This window comes from Phyllostomus discolor, chromosome 6 (genome assembly GCF_004126475.2).
Source record: "Phyllostomus discolor isolate MPI-MPIP mPhyDis1 chromosome 6, mPhyDis1.pri.v3, whole genome shotgun sequence".
Lineage (NCBI taxonomy): Eukaryota > Metazoa > Chordata > Mammalia > Chiroptera > Phyllostomidae > Phyllostomus > Phyllostomus discolor.
Window position 1 is genome coordinate 68,478,921 of NC_040908.2, and position 19,711 is coordinate 68,498,631.

The window sequence follows — 19,711 nt, forward strand, 5'->3', positions numbered from 1 at the left end:
CCACTTGGAAATTTTTATAACTTTCACTTCTTTGCTGAGATTTATATTTGCTTATTTATCTCTGAATAATTTGCAGTTGATTATTGAGCATTTTATGATTGTTAAGCTTCTTGTCATGTAATCCTAGCATCTGATCCATTTCAGTGTTGGCATCATTTGACTGTCTTTTCTCATTTGAGTTGTAATTTTCTTAGTTCTTGGTATAACGGGTGACTTTTTAGTATATTTTGGACATTTTTTCTATTATTTTTAGAAAACTCTGGATCCCATTTAAAATTTTTTATTTTAGCTGGTAGTCACCATGTTTAAATTTAGCATGTGCTCTTGTCCTACTTTTGTGAGTTGTTATTTCAATGGTAATTTAATTTTCAGAGCTTTTTTTGTTTGTTTGTTTTATATTGGTGGTCTTTGTTAATCTGCCATCACTGTGTCTCTGGTCCCTGCTGGTGCTGCCAGAGAAGGCAGAGTGGTTTCCTTCAGTCAAGCTTCTAGATGTGTCCTGTGACCCCTCGGTATCTCTGTGTCACTGAGTGGGGTAGGACTGTCCCTGGCCTTTAAGGAAAATGAGTGTTCCCAGCATGGGCCACTTGCTCCAGCTGGGTTCCTCTTTCCTGTTCTTCCCACCCACTCTGGTGTCTGTGCACAGGAGGAGAGTCTCAGGTCTGTGGAGATAAAAAGATTGCCCATACTGGGCCAGTTGTGGTTGTGTCCTTTGGCTAGTCCTGCCAACCTACACCAGTAAACCTGTTTTTCTAGTATACTTTTTACATGTCTGGGAACTTGTATAGCTAGATTTCCCTTTCATTTGGACACAACTCTATATCCAGTGATTTTTTTCCAGCTATTTTCATCAAGGTGAGCTGTCACAATGTCCAGGTCAGGAGTTCAGCTCTTTTTTTGTGGGACTGTTATCTCCAAATTGTTCACAGTTACAGTAGGGGAAACCCTGCCCTGAAATGTAGGAGGGGTTGGAGAGTGCCGGATGGCATATAAGTGGCCGCTGTAGTGTGGCTGGCTGCCGAACCAGTGTGCCTTGCCCTGTTAACCAGGTTGATGCACACCGGCTGCGCAGGAATTCTGGGAGAAGCCTTTAAATAGGAGAGCACACAGAAACATGGTTGTTTTTTTTATCTCCCCTCTTTCCTGGTTGCTAGGGGTTGGCGTTCCTGGGCCCTGAACCTTCAGAACTAAGTGGTCAGGGAACGCCCCTGGCATCCCTTCCAGAGCACTCCAGGGCCTGCCTGGAGCGCAGTGGGCATTAGGGCAGGAAGAGGGGAAGGGAGGAGGCTCAGGACACGGGTCTAGGCTCAGGAAGCATGGCTTGACATTAAGCTCCGGCCCCACCCCCACATGGGAAGGAGAGGCTGCCTCGAGTGTGGGCAGGGCCAACCCCACATGGGAAGGAGAGGCTGCCTCGAGTGTGGGCAGGGCCTTGGGCTCACTGCAGTAATGTGCAGGACAGGGCTTAGCAGACCACTGGAGGGCAGCGTGGTCAGAGGAACAGGACAGTGCACTGCAAGTAGGACGTCTGGACACACAGATTATGAAAGATGCCTGAAGCCAGACAGCAACTGGAAACCAGCTGAGCCACCTACATTTCTAAAAGGATGGTACTTTGGGTTGGAGAAGAGGTTCCTAAGATAACCTTGAACTGAGCTGGCAGAGGGTGGCAGGGAGATTTTCTTTGGGTGTCTTCAAGGAAACAGGATTTGACTCAGAAACCTGCCATTATTTCAAATTGTGTGATTGTTAAATAAAAGATTCTTTTTCCTTCCCACTGAACTCTGTCCCTAGAGTTTTGTCAATATGGTAATGAGCAGCGGGACCCGCACTGACTGGGCTTGGTAACAGACACAGATCCTAAGGGGAGGAGGTAAATAGAGTACTGATTAACTCCACATATTACTGCCTCCTTTAGTTTTGTTAATGCTGGATGGGGTGGAGGCTAAATTCTACAGTGGGGGAGAACAATAGTGGTATCAGTCTTATTTTACACCACCCCACTGACTCCAGGGATAGGGGGAACTTCAATGTTGCATATCCCCAACTCACACTTCTGCTTTCATTTTCATTGATGCTGGGTGTTGTGGAGTCTAACTTCCTGCTGAGTCCCACTGGCATGAAGACTGTGGAAAGCATAGTAGAGACCAGACTGATCTCATACTGCCTTGTTAAATCTTGGTGCTACCTGGTGGGGGTCCAGGCTTCAAGCTTAGCACTGGACTCCATGGACACTACCACGGTGGGAAATAAAGAGCATTACTTACTTCCACAAGATCAGCTTCCCCCTCAGTCCTCTGATACTAACCTAGCACAGGATTTGGAGCACCACCTGCTTCTGCCCAGTGGGGTTTAGAGAATCAGCTTTCCACTCAGCCCTACTGGCACTACTCCAGCAGATAAATCAGAACACTGCCATCTGCTTGCACCATATGGGGAATGAAAGATTAGCTGTCTGGTAAACTCTACTAATCCCACATGGCAGGGGGATCAGAACATCCTCATTTGGTTCCATAAAGCAGGAAAGTGGTGTGGAAAATCAGCCTCCTGTTCAGCTCCTCTGATCCTGAGGAAAGTGGGGGGGGGGGGGGGGGGCAGTTTTTCCATTGATGTATGGGCAAAGTAGGGCAAATATTACCAAAAAGTTTTCTGTGTTTAGGCAAACCTTTTCCTAGTCCTTTGGCTAGGGGAAATAGGCTTTTCTTGGATCATTTTTTATCTGTGCCTGTTAGAGATTCTAAATTGGAGGCTTCTGTAGTATTCTATATGGGATAAATGGGATGCAATAAAAACCCAGAGGGCTCATTATCATGTCATTGCTTGAGTTCAGAGGTTCCCAGGCATTCCACTGTCTTTTTTCCACCTTTCAGAGTCTTCGTACACTTACTTGTGTCATGCCCAGGACTTCTATGGTATAAGATGGAGAACCTAGAAGTAAAGGGGCTACTTTGGTATTGCTGCAAATGGAAGTCCCTTCAGCAATCTATCTTATAATTAGACTTAAATAAAAAGGACAAAAACTTGCATTTCATTCCTTAGTGTGGAACTGTATTTCTGTCTGGTATAATTTTCCTTCTGTCTAAATTACTCCTGTTAACATTTCTTTTTTAAGTATATTTCATTAATTATGCTTTTACAGTTGTCCCAATTTTTCTCTTTTGCCCAACTCTGCCAGGTTCCCCCCTTCCCTCTAGCAATCTCCCCATGGACAAGAACAGTTCATGTCCATGGGTCATACATAAAAGTTCTATGATTTCTCCATTTCCTATATTGTTCTTAACATCCTCCTATTTTGTGTCTACCCAATTATACTTTTAATCCCCTATACATTTCCCCCTATTCTCCCCCTTCCATCTCCCAGCTGATAACCATCCAAATGATGTCCATATCTATGATTCTATTCCTGTTCTAGTTGTTTACTTAGTTTGTTTTTGTTTGTTTGTTTTTTTAGAATTAATTGATAGTTGTGAGTTTGTTGTCATTTTAATGTTCATAGTTTTGATCTTCTTCTTTTTCCTAAATAAGTCCCTTTAACATTTCATATAATAAGGGCTTGGTGATGAACTCCTTTAACTTGACCATGTCTGGGAAGCACTTTATCTGTCCTTCCATTCTAAATGATAGCTTTGCTAGAGAGAGGAATCTTGGTTGTGGGTCCTTGCTTTTCATCACTTTGAATACTTCTTGTTAGTCTCTTCTTGCCTGCAAAGTTTCTTTTGAGAAATCAGCTGACAGTCTTATGGAAATTCCTTTGTAGGTAATTCTCTGCCTTTCTTTTGCTGCTTTTAAGTTCTCTCTTTATTTTTAACCTTTGGCATTTTAATTATAATGTGTCTTGGTGTGGACCTCTTTGGATCCAACTTGTTTGGGACTCTCTGTTCTTCCTGGATTTGTATGTCTATTTCCTTTGCCAAATTAGGGAAGTTTTCTTTCATTATTTTTTTCAAATAAGTTTTCAGTTTCTTGTTCTTCCTCTTCTCCTTTTGCACACCTATGATTAGGATGCTGGCCCTTTTGGAGATGTCCCAGAGTCTTCTTAAATTCTCATTTTTTGAATTCTTGTTTCTTCATTTTGTTCTGGTTGAATGTTTATTTCTTCCTTGTGTTCCAAGTCATTGATTTGAATCCTAGCTTCCTTCCCTTTACTGTTGGTTTCCTGTGGATTTTTATTTCCCTTAGTAGAGTTTTCATTTCTCCCTATGCTTTGCCATATTCAATGATTTCTTTGAGCATTCTGACCATCAATGTTTTGAACTGTGTCTGACTGGTTGGCTATCTCCACATTGCTTAGTTCTTTTTCTGGGGTTCTATTCTGTTCCTTCATTTGGGCCATATTCCTTTGTCTCCTGTTTTCAGAAGCCTCCCTGTGTCTGTACACTAGGTAGAGAAACTTTGATTCCATTTCAGGGCACCTATTAAATGATATGGAGAAAAGCCTTGGGTATTCACCAGGGTGGGGCAACCTTGGCTCTGTGTATAGGGGAGGAGTTGAAGAGGTGGATAATGCTGCTGCTGGCTGACTTTGGGTGCTTGCCTGGCTCTCATTTCATTTCCAGTCATTTGACCCACTTCCTGTATGCAAACTGGCACCTCTCCAGCTCCTGTCCTGGTTGTGGTTCCCAGGGTGGGTGGGTTTGTGTATGTCCTGGCAGTTTCTTCTGCTGTTCTAATCCCTACTAGGTTTACAGCTAGAAGTTATGAGGTTTTATTTTCTTGGTGATGGATGGGCTGTGTGGTCTGGCCTGGGGACTGGGCTCGTTCTTTCACAAGGGGTCTCCTGAGTTTTTACCCACCACATGTGAATGTGGAGCTGCCTGTTCCACCCACTGTGGCCACCTTGCCACCTCTTCACCACTGCCTCTTCACTGCCACACCAAGTCCTCTCTGCCCCAACTCCCCTGTCTTCTACCTTCCTAACCACCTGGATCAATATAGCCTCTTTAAATCTTTCGTTGTCAGACTTCCCACACTTTCTGGGTGATTTTCTGGCACTTCTGGGTGTTTTAATTTTTAAGTTAGTTGTGTTCCTTCTCATCATTGTGTAATGAGGTGAGATATGTCTGCCTAAGCCTCCATCTTGACCAGAACTCCCCTTTAACATTTATTTTTAATTTTTAAAATTTTTTAAAATATATTTCATTGATTATGCAATTAGAGTTGTCCCATTTTTCTCTCCCCTTTATTCCCCTCCACCTTGCACTCACCTCCCACCAGCATTACCCCAACTTAGTTCATGTCCTTGGGTCACATATATAAGTTATTTCACTTCTCCATTTCCTATACTATTCTAACCTCCCCCTGTCTCTTTTGTACCTACCATTTATGCTTCTTATCCCCTACACCTTTTCCCATACCCCTATTTCCCCCCTCCCCCTCCCCACTGATAATCCTCCATGTAATCTCCATTTCTGTGATTTGGTTCCTATTCTAGTTGTTTGCTTATTTGTTTTTGATTTTGCTTTTAGGTTCAGTTATTGATAGTTGTGAGTTTGTTATCATTTTAATGTTCATAGTTTTGATCTTCTTTTTCTTAGATGAATCCCTTTAACATGTCTCATAATAAGGGCTTGGTGATGATGAACTCTTTTAACTTGACCTTATCTGGGAAGCACTTTATCTACCCTTTCATTCTAAATGATAGCTTTGCTGGATAGAGTAATCTTGGATGTAGGCCCTTGCCTTTCAGACTTTGAATACTTCTTTCCAAGCCCTTCTTGCCTGCAAGGTTTCTTTGGAGAAATCAGCTATGAAAATTCCTTTATAAGTGTCTCTTTTTCTCTTGCTGCTTTTAAGCTTCTCTCCTTATCTTTAATTTTGGGTAATTTAATTATGATGTGTCTTGGTGTGTGCTTCCTTGGGTCCAACTTCTTTGGGACTCTCTGAGCTTCCTAGACCTCCTGGAAGTCTATTTCCTCTGCCAGATTAGGGAAGTTCTCCTTCATTATGATTTCAAATAAGTTTTCTACTTCTTGCTCTCACTCTTCTTCTCCTTTTGGCACCCTTATGATTCAGATGTTAGAACATTTAAAGCTGTCCTGGAGGTTCCCAAGCCTCTCCTCATTTTTTTTGAATTCTTGTTTCTTCATTCTGTTCTGGCTAATGTTTCTTTCTTCCTTCTGCTCCAAATTGTTGATTTGAATCCCAGTTTCCTTTCTTCACTGTTGGTTCTCTTTATATTTTTCTTTACTTCACTTTGCACAGCCTTCACTTTTCCTCTATTTTGTGACCATACTCAACCATTTCTGTGAGTACCCTGATTACCAGTGTTTTGAACTTTGCATCTGATAAGTTGACTATCTCTTCATTATTTAGTTCTATTTTTGGAGTTTTGATCTGTTTTTTTTTTATTTGGTCCATATTTCTTTGTCTCAACACACCTGTCATATTGTAAGGGGTGGAGCCTCAGGCATTTGCCAAGGCAGGGCAACCCACTTTCCTGGTTGTGGTGTTGTATGTGGGGGAGGGGTCCAAGAGAGAACAATGCTACTTGCTTGGCTCAAAGCTGGCTTTCAACACTTCCCTTTCTACCCATAAGCAAATTGGGCCCTTTTGATGTTGATTCCCCAGGTGGGTGGGTTTGTGTGCATTGTAGGACACTATGGGTCTCTCTAACAAACTCTCCTGTCAGGCTGGGAGTTCTCCATCTGCCAGAACCCCCACAGGTTTTTACAGCCAGAGGTTTTGAGGCTTTATTTCCTTCAATAAATTCCTGTGCTGTAACCCTGGGTTGCATGGTCTGTCTCATGCCCCAGTTGTTCCCTCTGGTTTATCTGCATGCAAATGTGGGACTGCCTGGTCTGCCAGCCACTGCCTTGCTGTATATCCACTATAAGACAGCTGTCTGTCTCCACCTCTCCTACTAGTCTGAATGAATGCTTCTTCTTTAACTCCTTGGTTGTTGGACTTCCATATAGTTTGATTTTCTGGAAGTTCTTGTTGTTTTTTCTTTTCAAATTTGTTGTTGTCCTTCTTTTGGTATTGCGAGGAGACCTAGTATATATGTATGCCTCCATCTTTGCCAGAAGTCACCCCCTTTAACATTTCTTTACTGAAGGTTTATTGGTGATGAATTATTTAGGTTTTTGTATATTTTTAAGAGTCTTTACTTCACCTTCCCTTTTGAAAGATATCTCCACAATATATAGGTTATAAAATGGTGAGTTTTTCTTTGAGTACTTTAAAAATGTTACTCCAAGGATTATATCCTAAGAGCCCTGAAACACCAATCCAAAAGAACCTATGCACCCGAATGTTCATAGCAGTACAATTTACAATATCCAAGTGCTGGAAGCAACCTAGGTGCCCATCAGTGAGTGAATGGCTCAAAAAACTATGGTACATTTACACAATGGAATTCTATACAGCAGAAAGAAATAAGGAGCTCCTACCCTTTGCAACAGCATGGATGGAACTGGAAAGCATTATGCTAAGCAAAATAAGCCAAGTGGTGAAAGACAAATACCATATGATCTCACCTTTAACAGGAACCTAATCAACAAAACAAACAAACAGCAAAATATAACCAAAGACACTTAAACAGAGAACAGGCTGACAGTGACCAGAGGGGAGAGGGGAGGGAATTTCAGGGGAAAAGGGGAAGGGTTTACAGGAACAAGTATAAAGGACACATGGACAAAAACAAGAGGGGTGGAAATAGGAGGGAGGTGGGGAGGACGGGGGGCAGCTGGTATGGGAGTAAAAGGCAGAAAACTACTTGAACAGCAATTAAAATGAAAAAAATGTTACTCCACTGTATTTTTACTTGCATTGTTTATGATAAGAAAACTGCTGTCATCCTTATATACATCCTATGAACATCCTTCCTCTGTACATGTGCTTTCTTTCTCTCTAATTTTTTTAAGTTTTTTTCTTTGTCAGTGTTTCTGAGAAGTTTGATTCTGATGTGACTTGATATACTTTTCTTTATGTTTCTTGAATCTGTGGGTTTATATTTTTAATCTAACTTGGAAAATCTCTAGCCACTATTTCTTCAATTGCACATTTATTAGGCTAGTTGAATTTTTCCTCAGCTCATGGATGCCTGTTTTTCTTTGTGTTTATTTTCATTCTTTTTTTCTCTGTGTTACATTTTGGATAGTTTCTATTGCTACCTTATAGTTCACTAATCTTGGTTCTGCAATGTATGATCTGCTGTTTATCCCATTGCATGTATTTTTCATCTCATACATTGTGGTTCATCTTTATAAGTTTGATTTGTGTCTTACATGTATCTTCCTTGTCTCTCCCTAACTTTGTGAGCAGAACAAATACAACTATAATAACTTTTAATGCACTGATACTAACATCTGAGTCAGTTATGGGTATGTTTTTATTTTTCTGTTTACATTTTCTCCACACTATGGACCTGTATTTTCCTGCTTCTTTGCATACCTGGTACTACTTGATTGGATGCCAAAAATCTTTCAGTTTTACTTTGTTGGGTGGTGGGTATTTTTGCTTTCCTATAACTAGGTGAGCTCTTGAAGTTTGTTCATGAATGCAGTTAAGTTCCTTGGAGGAAATTTGATCCTTTTAGTTCTTGTGTGTAAGATTTTCTAGGCAAAACTGGAGCAGTGTTAGGTTGCTCCCAACACTGATGCAACACCCTTTTGTTTATCTACCCAAGGACCAGAGGATTATAAGCTTTTCTAGTCTAGTTTATGGGAGTAGTCACTATTTCCAACTCTGTGTGATTTCCGAGTTCTACTGCCTCCAGTCATTCCTTTTGGATGATTCATTCCCCAGACTCACGTATAGTTTCCTTACATGCAAGCACTAATTAGTACTCTTGTTTGACCTGGTTTTAAAGTCACTCTCCAAGACAGACAACAAGTTGAGAAACACAGTCTCTAGAAGGGTATTCTTAAAATGTATATCCTTAGGCCAAGATTGGATGATTAGGAAATAGAACTTTACTTCCTCCCATTAGCACATTAGAATGAATTGTTTTATCAGCTGGTTACATGGTTACTTAGTCAAAGAAGTTAGAAGACAACTACCTAGCATCTGAATTTTTTTGAAAGTTTCCCACAAATGCCTACAAACAGCAGTGGTTAACAGATTTCACATATGCATCCCCAGGGCTGCTTGTTAAAAACACAGATTCCTGAAATTTGGTAAAATGTTGATAATTGTTAAATGTGGCTGATGGGTACATGGAGGTGTTGGGAACTGACCTGCCTGGTATCAGAAGCTGTAACCCCCGCCTAGGCTAAGGCTAAGGGAATGCCCTTGGAACTGTAAGCCAGCAAGGAAACAAGCTTATCTCCCTGACAGGAGATACCTCCTTCATACCTCACCCTGCCTGGACCCCAATGCTTGGTCGGTTAGCCAATGACGGGTAAGATTCTCCAAGGGGGAAACAACTTAAGACAGGCATGATCACGTGAGAGGCCCCCAAAAGAAGGACTTTGGGGGCTATGGCAAAAGGAGGTGATGGACTCTCGCCCTTTGGCTTTGACAAAGCCTGAGTCCTCCTGCTCTGCAAGAAAATCTCTTAATCTTTTGGCTGCCTTACTTCCCTTGCTCCACCTAAGCCTGAAACAATGATAGGGTGGTGCCGCCCTGTGCTGGAAAGGGTGGATTCCCTGGGTGATCAGGCCTAAGAAAGAACATGTAAATTCCTGTGAAACCTTCTTCATTTAGAATGCTCTCAGTTGAATGAGAAGGGTCCAAGGAGGAAGTTAGTTTGTTCCTTAAAGTCTTACAGCTCTTTGACCCTGACTCAAAATAGACCCTCAGAGTTCCTTGTTACCTATCGTTTGATCCTTACTTCCGTGCAATGAGTAATGTGCTTTACCTGAATTCTTATGCAAAACGAACCCAATAAAAGCCAATTTGGATGGTAAATTGGCACACTCCCCACTAGAGGGGGTGGCCGTTCCATCCCTACTTCTCCACAGAAACTGGTATGCCTCTGTGCATGTTTTTCTCATGTTTCGACCAGCCATCCGCAGCATTCTGTGATCACTGCTGGCTGGTGACCCACACATCATGGAGGTCCATATAGTGTTCTACTTTTGTAAGTTTGAAACTTTCCACAAGAAAAAAGCTTAGAAGAACACCAAATATGTTAAGATTCCTGGGCCTCTATGCCTAGAGCTTGATTTAGTGACTCTGAAGTAGGACCCAGGAATCTGCATTTTAACAAGTGTCTTTAGCTCAGATGGTCCTTGAGAAACACTGGTACTCCTATTATTAAGTGATTCATTTGCTCAGCTTAATTGTATCTATGGTTGCTGTTTTCCCAATTAAGGCATTGTCCATGGGCCTCCAGACTGCAATGTTCAATTGAGTGAAAACTCTTCTCAGCTCATCAAGTTCTTACCTGAACAGCCTCTGAAGGACAGGGATCCTTGAAGCCAAATCTGTAAGAATGGAACTCTCCTCCAGTCAAAGAAGCAAGTTCTTTCAAAAAGTCATTTGCAATCTTGTCATTGTAATTGAAGGAGATGGTATAAATAGGAATTTTCTGAAACACTTTGACTTGGTCTATAACCATTTTGGGTGGCTAAAACGATAAGTTTTGAGGTGGGGTTGGGGTCGAGAGGACATGGAAAGAGAGAAAAGGAGAAAGCAAAAAATAAAATGTTAAATCCCTTAGTATTTGCTCTGGAGAGTGAAACCTCAACTAGTAATGCCCTACAGTATATAGCAGTGAGTAGCATCTTGGAAAGATGTCAGTTCAGTCCAGTAAGGGAAGCAAACATTGACAGAGTACAGAGACCCATGACATGGCCCTTGCCCTGTGAGGGTGGGAAGAAGAATCTGGAGAAAGATTTGGCTAACCAAGTCACTCAGCTTCAGGTACACCTAAACTTAGAAGCCATGCTCTCAAGGTCATGGGTTATGCATTAGGCCTCCCTAAAGTATTGCAGTAAGAAGCCATGAATAGAACATCCCGACAATCAGGATGCTACTGGGTGTGGTCACTGGACCTTTATGTGAGGGTCCACCCCCTCACCTCCTAAAGGTCTCCACCAAAAGAGTATTTTCCAGCGTCAGACAAGACATGGACAATGTGTCTCCCACAGAGAGCAAACAAAGAGACATTAAGGGTCCTTCTGTGAGCTGGGCACTCTGTTGAGGCACAATGTTAATCCTCACAACTGTCTTGTGATATAGTTTTGGAAAATCTGTGCCTTCTCAATACCTTGCTAGCAGGAATATTACTTGGTGTATCTTCTTAGTTGGGGGGTGGGGTGTGATTTGGCAGTATCTATGAAAACATATACCATTTTGACTGAGTCCACCTTTCAGAAATTGCACTACAGATATACTCATACATGTACAAAGTGATATATATGCAGTTACTTTTGCAACATTGTGTATAAAGATTGAAAACAACTTAAATGTCTGTCTTCAGGGGATATAGCTCAATAGCCTTGTGATAGGATGGTAGACAGCTGTAAAATAAATGAGGAAGCTCTCTCTGAAAGATAATAAGCAATCTCTAAGGTAAATTGTTTTTTTAATAAAGGTCAGCATTGTGTGTTGAACATGGTATCATTTGCATATTTTTAAAGGAAACATGTATAAGTACTTACATGCTTGCAAACAAACTATCTCTGGAAGGAGATACAGGAAACTGGTAATACATATTGCCTCTTAACTGGTGAACAGGGGGTGGAAAGGAGAATTGTCTCTATATATCCTTTTGTTCCTTTGTAATTTGTACCACGTAAATGTATTACTATTCAAAAATTAAGTAAACATAATTAATGTTTATTAAATCTGTATAATGGAATATGGTTCATTGAGAATGTTATTTCTAAAGAACTCATGATTTGAAAAAACTCCACATATTAGAAAAATGCAGGATGCAAAGCTGAATTATGAATTATTTAATTTTTCTTCTTTCTTATGCTTATGCTTACCTATATTTTCTAAATTGCAATACAATTAGTGAAAGTTTACTAAAAATAAAAGGACTTCTTATCCAGATGACTTTCAAATAAACATATCTGGCCCCTATTTCTCAGAGCTTCTGGACATCCACAGACTACGAGTTCTCCCACTTAGCTTCATCTCTCAGCAACCCCCAAACCTGCTCCTTTTTAAATTCTAATCAGTTAATAACATGATCATAAATCAGTCATCTTGACCTTTTTCTCCTTTGCTCCCTCTTCTCCTTCCTCTGCCCCCCAAACCTTTCCCAAATTAGTCATTGAGTCCTTTGAGGCTATTTCTATGATCTCATTTCTGAAGGGAATCCCCTTCTCCCCCTTTCTGCTGCTCCTACCCAAGCTGGGCCCATACCAGTATATCAAGATCTAGTGTTTCCCTGGTGCGAAGCAGGCATATTTCTAAAATACAGATGGAAAGAACCATATGCTCCTCTGAGTGCAAGATCCCCACCCCCTGCCCCCCAGCCTGTGCTAAAATCATCCTTTCCATGTGGCATTCAAGGACCTTTGCAATCTTCCCCAACCTAACTTTGGAGACTCTGCCCTGACACTCTTCCATCATTGCCCTTATTCTCACATTGTTTCTCTGAACAGCCCCTCTGTTCCTGCAACCCAGAATACCAGTCATCTCTTATAAAACTCCTTCTCCTTATTCCAGACATAGCTGGAAATGTCCCCTCCTTGGCGGAAACTTGCGTGGTTGTCTCTCCATCTTGTACAGCAAAATTCATCACTATATACTCCCAGACATCTCATAGCACAAGCAAGCCCACTCCCCATATCATGTCTGAGTTAACTGTACATGCCTAGCATGCTCCCTAAAGTGTCAGCTTCCTGCAGGCAGAGATATTACTCATCTTTGCAGCCTAAAACCTTGACACTACACATAGAACATAAACAGGGTACAATACATTGCTTCTGAAGAGAAAGTATAGTGAAGTTGATGGGAAAACCATTCCAAATAAAATTTTACTTTACATACAATTTCTCTGCCACAATACATCTAATGCTGTAGTAAATCCCGTTGCTGTACTGTTTAATCCCTGGACCATAGGACACATGATATTTTATACTATTTGTCCAGCTGTCTTCATATGCAAACACCTACCAATGAAGGAAGCAAGTTGGTACTAATTCACTTTAGTGGTTAATTTACACTGTACTGGCCTGTAAATCTGTATATTTCTTTAACACCCAGAGCATTAGTCTGTCATTCATAAAGCTCAAACAAAGATGAACAGACTCTGCTAAAACTTTCAAAAATGTTTCAGTCAGGCTAAACAAAACAAAGAACATTCAACTAGAAAGGCATGCTTTTGTTTATATGATCACTAAGTTGAAATTAAGCATACAATCAAGGCCATTATGCAGTGACATGTTTGGATTCAGTGTTCCCAAAGGAAAAAAATCAACAAGAATCTTCTCTTAGTTTATAATAAAATATAAACCAGTCTTCAGTGGCAGGTGGAGGCCTCCTCGCATGGGAGGAGGTTCTCCGGAGCGTTCTCCGGTCCTAAAGGCATGTGGCACACCAGCCAGACAACACTCAGGGTCATACGAGTTGTCCCTCTGTGTTTCAGTAGACAAAGGAATTCCTCTGTATATATTTTCTCACCTCAGTTCTGCAAGCCTCAGCCAAGGAAATATCTTTTAACAGCTATCAAATGACAGTTCAAAAAGTCCCCAAACCCATTCCTGACATTGACTTGCAGGGTATTGGTGAGTCCCTCTTTGTCCCCAACTTTGATAAGTACCTGATCAGGTCTCCCATCTGTCAAAAGGTAGATTGCTTGTGTTTCCTTATCAGCAAAAGCAATTTGCAGGGCACTCAGAGTGTTTGTGGAACTCCCAGTCTATAGAAAAGAATACCAAGCACACACTTGAATCTCAAGAAAGATCTCAAACAAATGTTTACTGCTTCCAAAAAAGAAAGAAAAGTACCTGTGAAATAAAAGCTACATTAAAAACTATATTGAGATAATAATTTAAGCCCAGAATTCCAAGAAGCCAACCCGCTGGGTATGACACAAGGCCTGCCTCCTGCCGGTCCCAAGACTGCTGGGCTGCAGGGCTGTGCACATCTGTCCTGATGACAGAGCTCTTAATGCAATTCTACCTTTCTGTGTTTCTACGGGAGGAACTAAGCCAGTTACCATTCATTTAGCTGTCAACACAGGTTCAACACGCAGCCTGACTACACTCTGGCAGGGATCATGTTTGTTTCAAACAAGGATTGATTCACAACACCCAAGATTTGGCAAACACAAATGTGGTATCATTAGCAACCTGGAGGTACAACAAAGAAATTGTAAATTTAAAAACTCCCACAGTTTCTGCCCAGGAACGTGGAGCACTGGCAAGAGTGTCACTCCAAAACTCATAATGAAAGAACAGCGAGACAAACAGCAAGCAGGGAACTGCTGTTACACCCTTTGGAGTACTCAGGTCACAGGGCAGCCAACCGGCTCCAAACGTGGTGGGAGACGGGCACCGGCAGAGTCAGGCGAGATGCCATGCACTGGCCTTCTGGAACAGGATGCAGACAGTTTCCTTGGGATGGTTGGTGAACTGTCAGAGGCTGCCCTGGTGTATACTGGCTACCGGGTAAAGGCCTGGATGTCATGGCTGCAGGGGGAATCCATGCTCTCTTGGAGGCTTTTTCATCACAAGCCCCAGAGTGCTCACAGAAAAGACTGGGAGAGTCCCAGGAAAGTCTCCTTCGTGGGGCAGGACTGGGGAAGAGGGACAGTGGAACCTGAATCTCCAGAGACCCCCTCGCCTGTATCTCCCCTATAAAACAAAAGCCTTAAACTGTGTGTGATGGGGAGGTGGAGAGAAGGGCAGAAACATGTCACCCTTAGGGCACAGGTGAAAACCCAGGACAGCTGGAGGAAGGAAAGAGGAAGGGACGGGAAGAACAGGCCTAGGTGCTGGGCTCAGAACTGCTGAGAGGCCCACAGCCCTACTGGAGATACTGACTAAAGAAATTGGGTTAATACAGCAATGTTCAACCTTTTTCCTCTCATGGCACACACAAACTAATTACTAAAATTCTGCAGCACACCAAGAGATATATTTTGCCAATTTGACAAAAAATAGGTATAAATTTGATTCATTCACACCAGACGGCTATTGTTGTATTGGCTGCGGTCATTTTTTAATTTGACAACCTAAGGGAAAAGAGGTCAGTGCCCCTGGCTAAATAGCCAGGTACTGCACGTTTTAAAAATCCTGTGCACACCATTGAAAATCAGTTGGTTAACACAATCTTTATAAACCAAATGAGTGTCTATGTGAAGCCACTGCCATCTTTGCAGCTCAAAGCTACAAACCCTTCCTCAAGGGTTTCTCTCCAGGATGACCTCAGCAGGTGGTCAAGTCCGGCCACCTCTCCCAGCCCAGACTCCATCTTACCTTCATGTCTCTAACCCAGGACTGAGCCCCTTTCAAATTGTCTTCATTGATTTCAACAAGTTTTTCCTGCCAAGCAACTGCTTGAGTGGCAAACTGCACAAAATTGAATTTCCTTTTAAATTTCAGCTGTTCCTGTAAGAGACAATTATTATTTAACCATCAAACCACTCAAATGTAAGAAAATATTAGGAAGATCATTTTGATAAATTGTAATTACTATAATATCTATTTTCTCTTCTAGAAGCTAAAACTTACATTCAATAGGGAAAATTTTTTCTAGTACAAAAGACATTTAAGTAAAATTTATACATAGTTTGAATACTGAAACTTTACAAATGTATATATGCATGAATATATATTATGTATGACATACATAAGTTAATACCAATATATATAATGTGACATTAAATGTTATTTCTAATACTAATTAATGATATATCACATATGCACACTAAATGCAATATGCTTAAGAAAAAGAAATCCAGAACAGTGTTACATTTTGGTCATCACCTTTTTGGTAAGGTTCTTATTACATTATATAACTATTTACTTGCCTTCCATCAGCCCATATTTCTCCAGTAGAGGATTACCAAATTAAAAGTTGTATTTTCTAGTTTTCAACACTCCCCACAATTATTTTCTGTGGATAATACATCAATAATACTGACTCATGACAGCACTGTGTTGCCCCTTTCCAGGTGTGGGAACTTGGAGTTAGGAAACAGGGGCTGTCTGCTTCAGGCCCTGCAATTCAGAGGCGGCACAGGCTGAATGAGGGCAGGAGGCTCCTGACCATCAATGCTGGACCTGTGTGCAGACACCACCCCTCATAAATATCAGAAATTAAAATTCAAATGCCAGCCTAAAGACAAAACCGTGGAGGTGTGTGCACACCACAGACTTCAGGATAGAGAAAGCCTGCAGCAGTGGACACAGACACTCCCTCGGTAACCCGGGTGTTGCAGGAAGGTCCAATCAAAGGGGGTTCTGCTTGCAAAGGGGAACTGATGATTCTCTAACTGACAAAAGGGAGTTTTCCCTACATTGGCTTTCCTGTGGATACTTGATTGCAAACCTCGCCTGTGCACCTCCCCTAACCAGAACAGATGATGATCGGTGGAGATACTGTCGTGTTACACAGGACCCCAGATGGGTGAACTGATAGCTCCATCTAACCTGTATAAACTGGACGATCTTGTCCTTCACCAAGTCCAGTTTGCCCTTCATTGAGTGAGATGTATCAATGAGGATGTAGATGCAATCATTAGACACTTTTCCAAAAAGGATTTGACTTCTATCTTGTAGCCACTGAATCCTAGGCAGGAAATAGTTTGAAAGTGAATGGTTGGAGCCTGTGGAAGGAAGCATCTTCCTAAGAACTGAGTGATGCACCTATGGAGGCCAGAGCTGTGCTGTATTGTTCATATACAATCTTCTGTGAATGGACTAATCACTCACTTTGACAGGTTTCTGTGGAAAATCCTATACTGGAGCTGACTCCCTCATCAGCCCCTTCCTCTATCCATCATCAATCCAAGTAAAACAGAACTAGGAAAATTAACAGAGCAGAAAAATAAATCCAACACTGGGTTCCAAAGTCAAAGTAAATTATTTCCCATCATCTCAGAGTAAATTATTTCCAGTCATCCCTCAGCTATGACTTCAGACCCTTTGGTCTCCTAGCCCTGGTGACCACAGTCACGCTAGTAATGCCAGCATGTTCCTAACGCGTCAGTGCCACATATGTTCAACATCAGGCCACCCCAGGTCCCTGTAATAACAAAGTGCCAGGCAGCTGTCTAAGCAGCACAGCTTCCGTGGCACAGGCTTAGGCTGTCATCACAGGGTGCAAAATTAAATTCACAGCTGCCAGCAAAGCCAGGGGGAGGGACAGTCCAATGGAAAAATATTTGAAATCAAGTTCAGAGTTCAGCAAGGCCTAGGCAATAAGAATTTGTAGAACAAACTGCTGGCGAGTACTGAATGAAAGGAAATAAAACATTTCAAAATTTGTGAGAGGCAGGCAGCTAAAGAGATACTCAGAAGAAAGATTACACAAGTGCTTGCTTATATATAAAGAAAGTTCTCAAATCTGTGATATAAGTATCTTTAAAAACTTAAAGTAATGAGGAGAAAGAAAATGGCACAGAAAGGAAAAAACCCAATAGAGAAAAAAAACAATGAAACTGAAAGCTGGTTTTTTGAAAAGATGAGTTAAATGGAATACCTCTAGCCAGACTGATTAGAAAATAAAAATGATATAAATTACCAACATCACCTCTATGAGTATTTAAAGAAATTGAATACATAGTTAAAAACCTTCCCACAAAGAAAAACTCCGGGCCCAGATGGCTTCAATGGTGAATTCCACATATATTTAGAGGAGAGATGATACCAATTCTCTACAGACAATAGAGGAGAGAAAACTTTCCAACAACCCTTGACACCTGGTGCAATGAGAGGGACAAAATGACCTGGCAGCTGCCAAGTGCAATGTCTTTAAGCAGCATCCTTTTCCCCAGATCTGAAATCCCAACTGCTCTCCCCCAAAATCAACCCTAAAACTATAAGCAGAAAAGACTCCACACGTGAGGATTACTTTTTCTGAGTAACCCATCACCAGCTGGATTTGAGAAGCTGGGGCTCTGAAGGCTTAATGTGGAGACAGATGTCTGCAGCTTGAAGCTTTATAATAGAAGACACAGAAGAAAGGAGGAAACTCTCATTTCCAAGTGGCTACTGCAGGCTGGGTACTGGCCTACACTTATCACATTTAGTATCTAATCTAATCCATAGAATACATTTCTAAATGGTATTAATATTCCCACTTTATAAATGAGGAAACTGATACCCCAAAACAATAACTAACTTGCCCAGAGTCATGCAGCAGGTAGCAGAGCTGGGATTAGACTCCAGCTCTATCTGACCTCAGAGCCCATGCACCTAAATGGACTTGGTCTTCATGATCCGAAGCTGGCCCCTGGCATTGCCAGGTGAAAGCACGTAGGTAGATCATCCCCATGCGTCTGAGGTTGAGGTTACAGTATTAGTACACCAGATTCATTAGCCTTACCAGATCTTAGGAAATAGCAGGGTTGAGAAGGATCACATAGAGTTATTTTTAGCTGATTTGTAATACATACAGGGTCTGGCAGAAGTAAGGCCTGCTTGAGTGTGGTTGGTAGGGTGATAATATGGGTGTAATAAATTGTAGTTTGAATTTGAACATTTCACCTAAAATGTCACATGGTGTGCTTGAGTGTGATATTGTTATGTTATAGAATTACACCCTTGTGATTTTGTAATAAAAGGTTTTGCAATAAAAAGGGGTGTTATTTGTGTCAGACCCTGTATATATATTTCCACTATATTCAGATATTTCACATTGTGACAGTTACCCTGAAATCAAATATATTCAAGAGTACAGAGGACAGATGTAATACAGTCTCAATACCTGTGGCGAAAAACAAATTCAAGACATGAGGAGAAGCATTCCTTAGCTTTCTATGGTGATGTGCAACCACCATGATAATTCCATTTTTGTTTGCTGTTTTCCAGAGTCAGAATCCAAACGTCACCCTTCATTATTAACAAGGCTACTAGCAAACCATCAGTAATATGTTTACTGGCCATTTCTGTTGGTTAAGCTTTACAAAGAGATCAAGCAGACTTGAATTTCAAGAGAGACTAGAGCACTTGTACCATCCTGTAAACACACCAACCTCTGCTGGATCTGAGCCAGCACTGCATGAATTCTCTCACTGTACCATGTGCACTTCTCCTTGGTAATGCAGACGTGGACCAAGCTCCCGTCCTTCCAGGGCACATGGACAAATCTGCTACAATATTTCGCATGGACTATCTTCTTGTTGGTCTCCTGAGGAAAGCACAAAGAACAGAAGCCACTCAGAAGTCACTCCCCAGAAGAAAAGTCTCCAGGTGGCACCTCTATCTCTGCCTTATTTATACAGCTCTTAGCACTCACTCCTGCAGTAAAATCATTCAGCTGTTGGTTTGACCAAACTTGCACTGGGGCTTGCCCTACACGGAGACGAGTGCTGGAAGTCATGAATGCGGGTCAGAAAGACATGTGCAATCCCATCTGTGCCCCAGAGAAGCTACTATTTCCAGCAGCGGAACACCTAGAGAATGAGTGCAGATAGAGAAGAGGTCTGAGGACTGTGTCTTGAGACCCTTTGGCATTTAGAGTTTGGGAAAGAAGTAAAGAAGGCAGAGAAAGAATAGCTGTGAGGTAGAAGGCAAAACAGGACAGTGTATTTTCTGCAAGTAAAAAAAAATTTCAGCCCTGGCTGGTGTGGCTCAGTGGATTGAGTGCCAGCCTGCCAACCAAAGGGTCACCGGTTTGATTTCCAGTCAGGGCACATGCCTGG

At 41.7% G+C, this 19,711-nt stretch overlaps 1 protein-coding gene across 3 annotated transcripts in view; it reads right to left on the reverse strand.

Annotated features, from left to right (window-relative positions):
• Positions 1-19,711, reverse strand: part of VWA3B (von Willebrand factor A domain containing 3B) — a 199,950-nt gene that overhangs the window by 77,489 nt on the left and 102,750 nt on the right. For all 3 annotated transcript variants that reach the window (XM_036030068.1, XM_036030069.1, XM_036030070.1), the window contains 5 exons: positions 19,043-19,197; positions 16,497-16,635; positions 15,321-15,452; positions 13,661-13,759; positions 10,328-10,510 (listed from right to left, as the gene is read on the reverse strand). In XM_036030068.1, the coding sequence (XP_035885961.1) occupies positions 10,328-10,510; positions 13,661-13,759; positions 15,321-15,452; positions 16,497-16,635; positions 19,043-19,197 (708 nt within the window). The remainder of the gene's footprint in view (positions 1-10,327; positions 10,511-13,660; positions 13,760-15,320; positions 15,453-16,496; positions 16,636-19,042; positions 19,198-19,711) is intronic.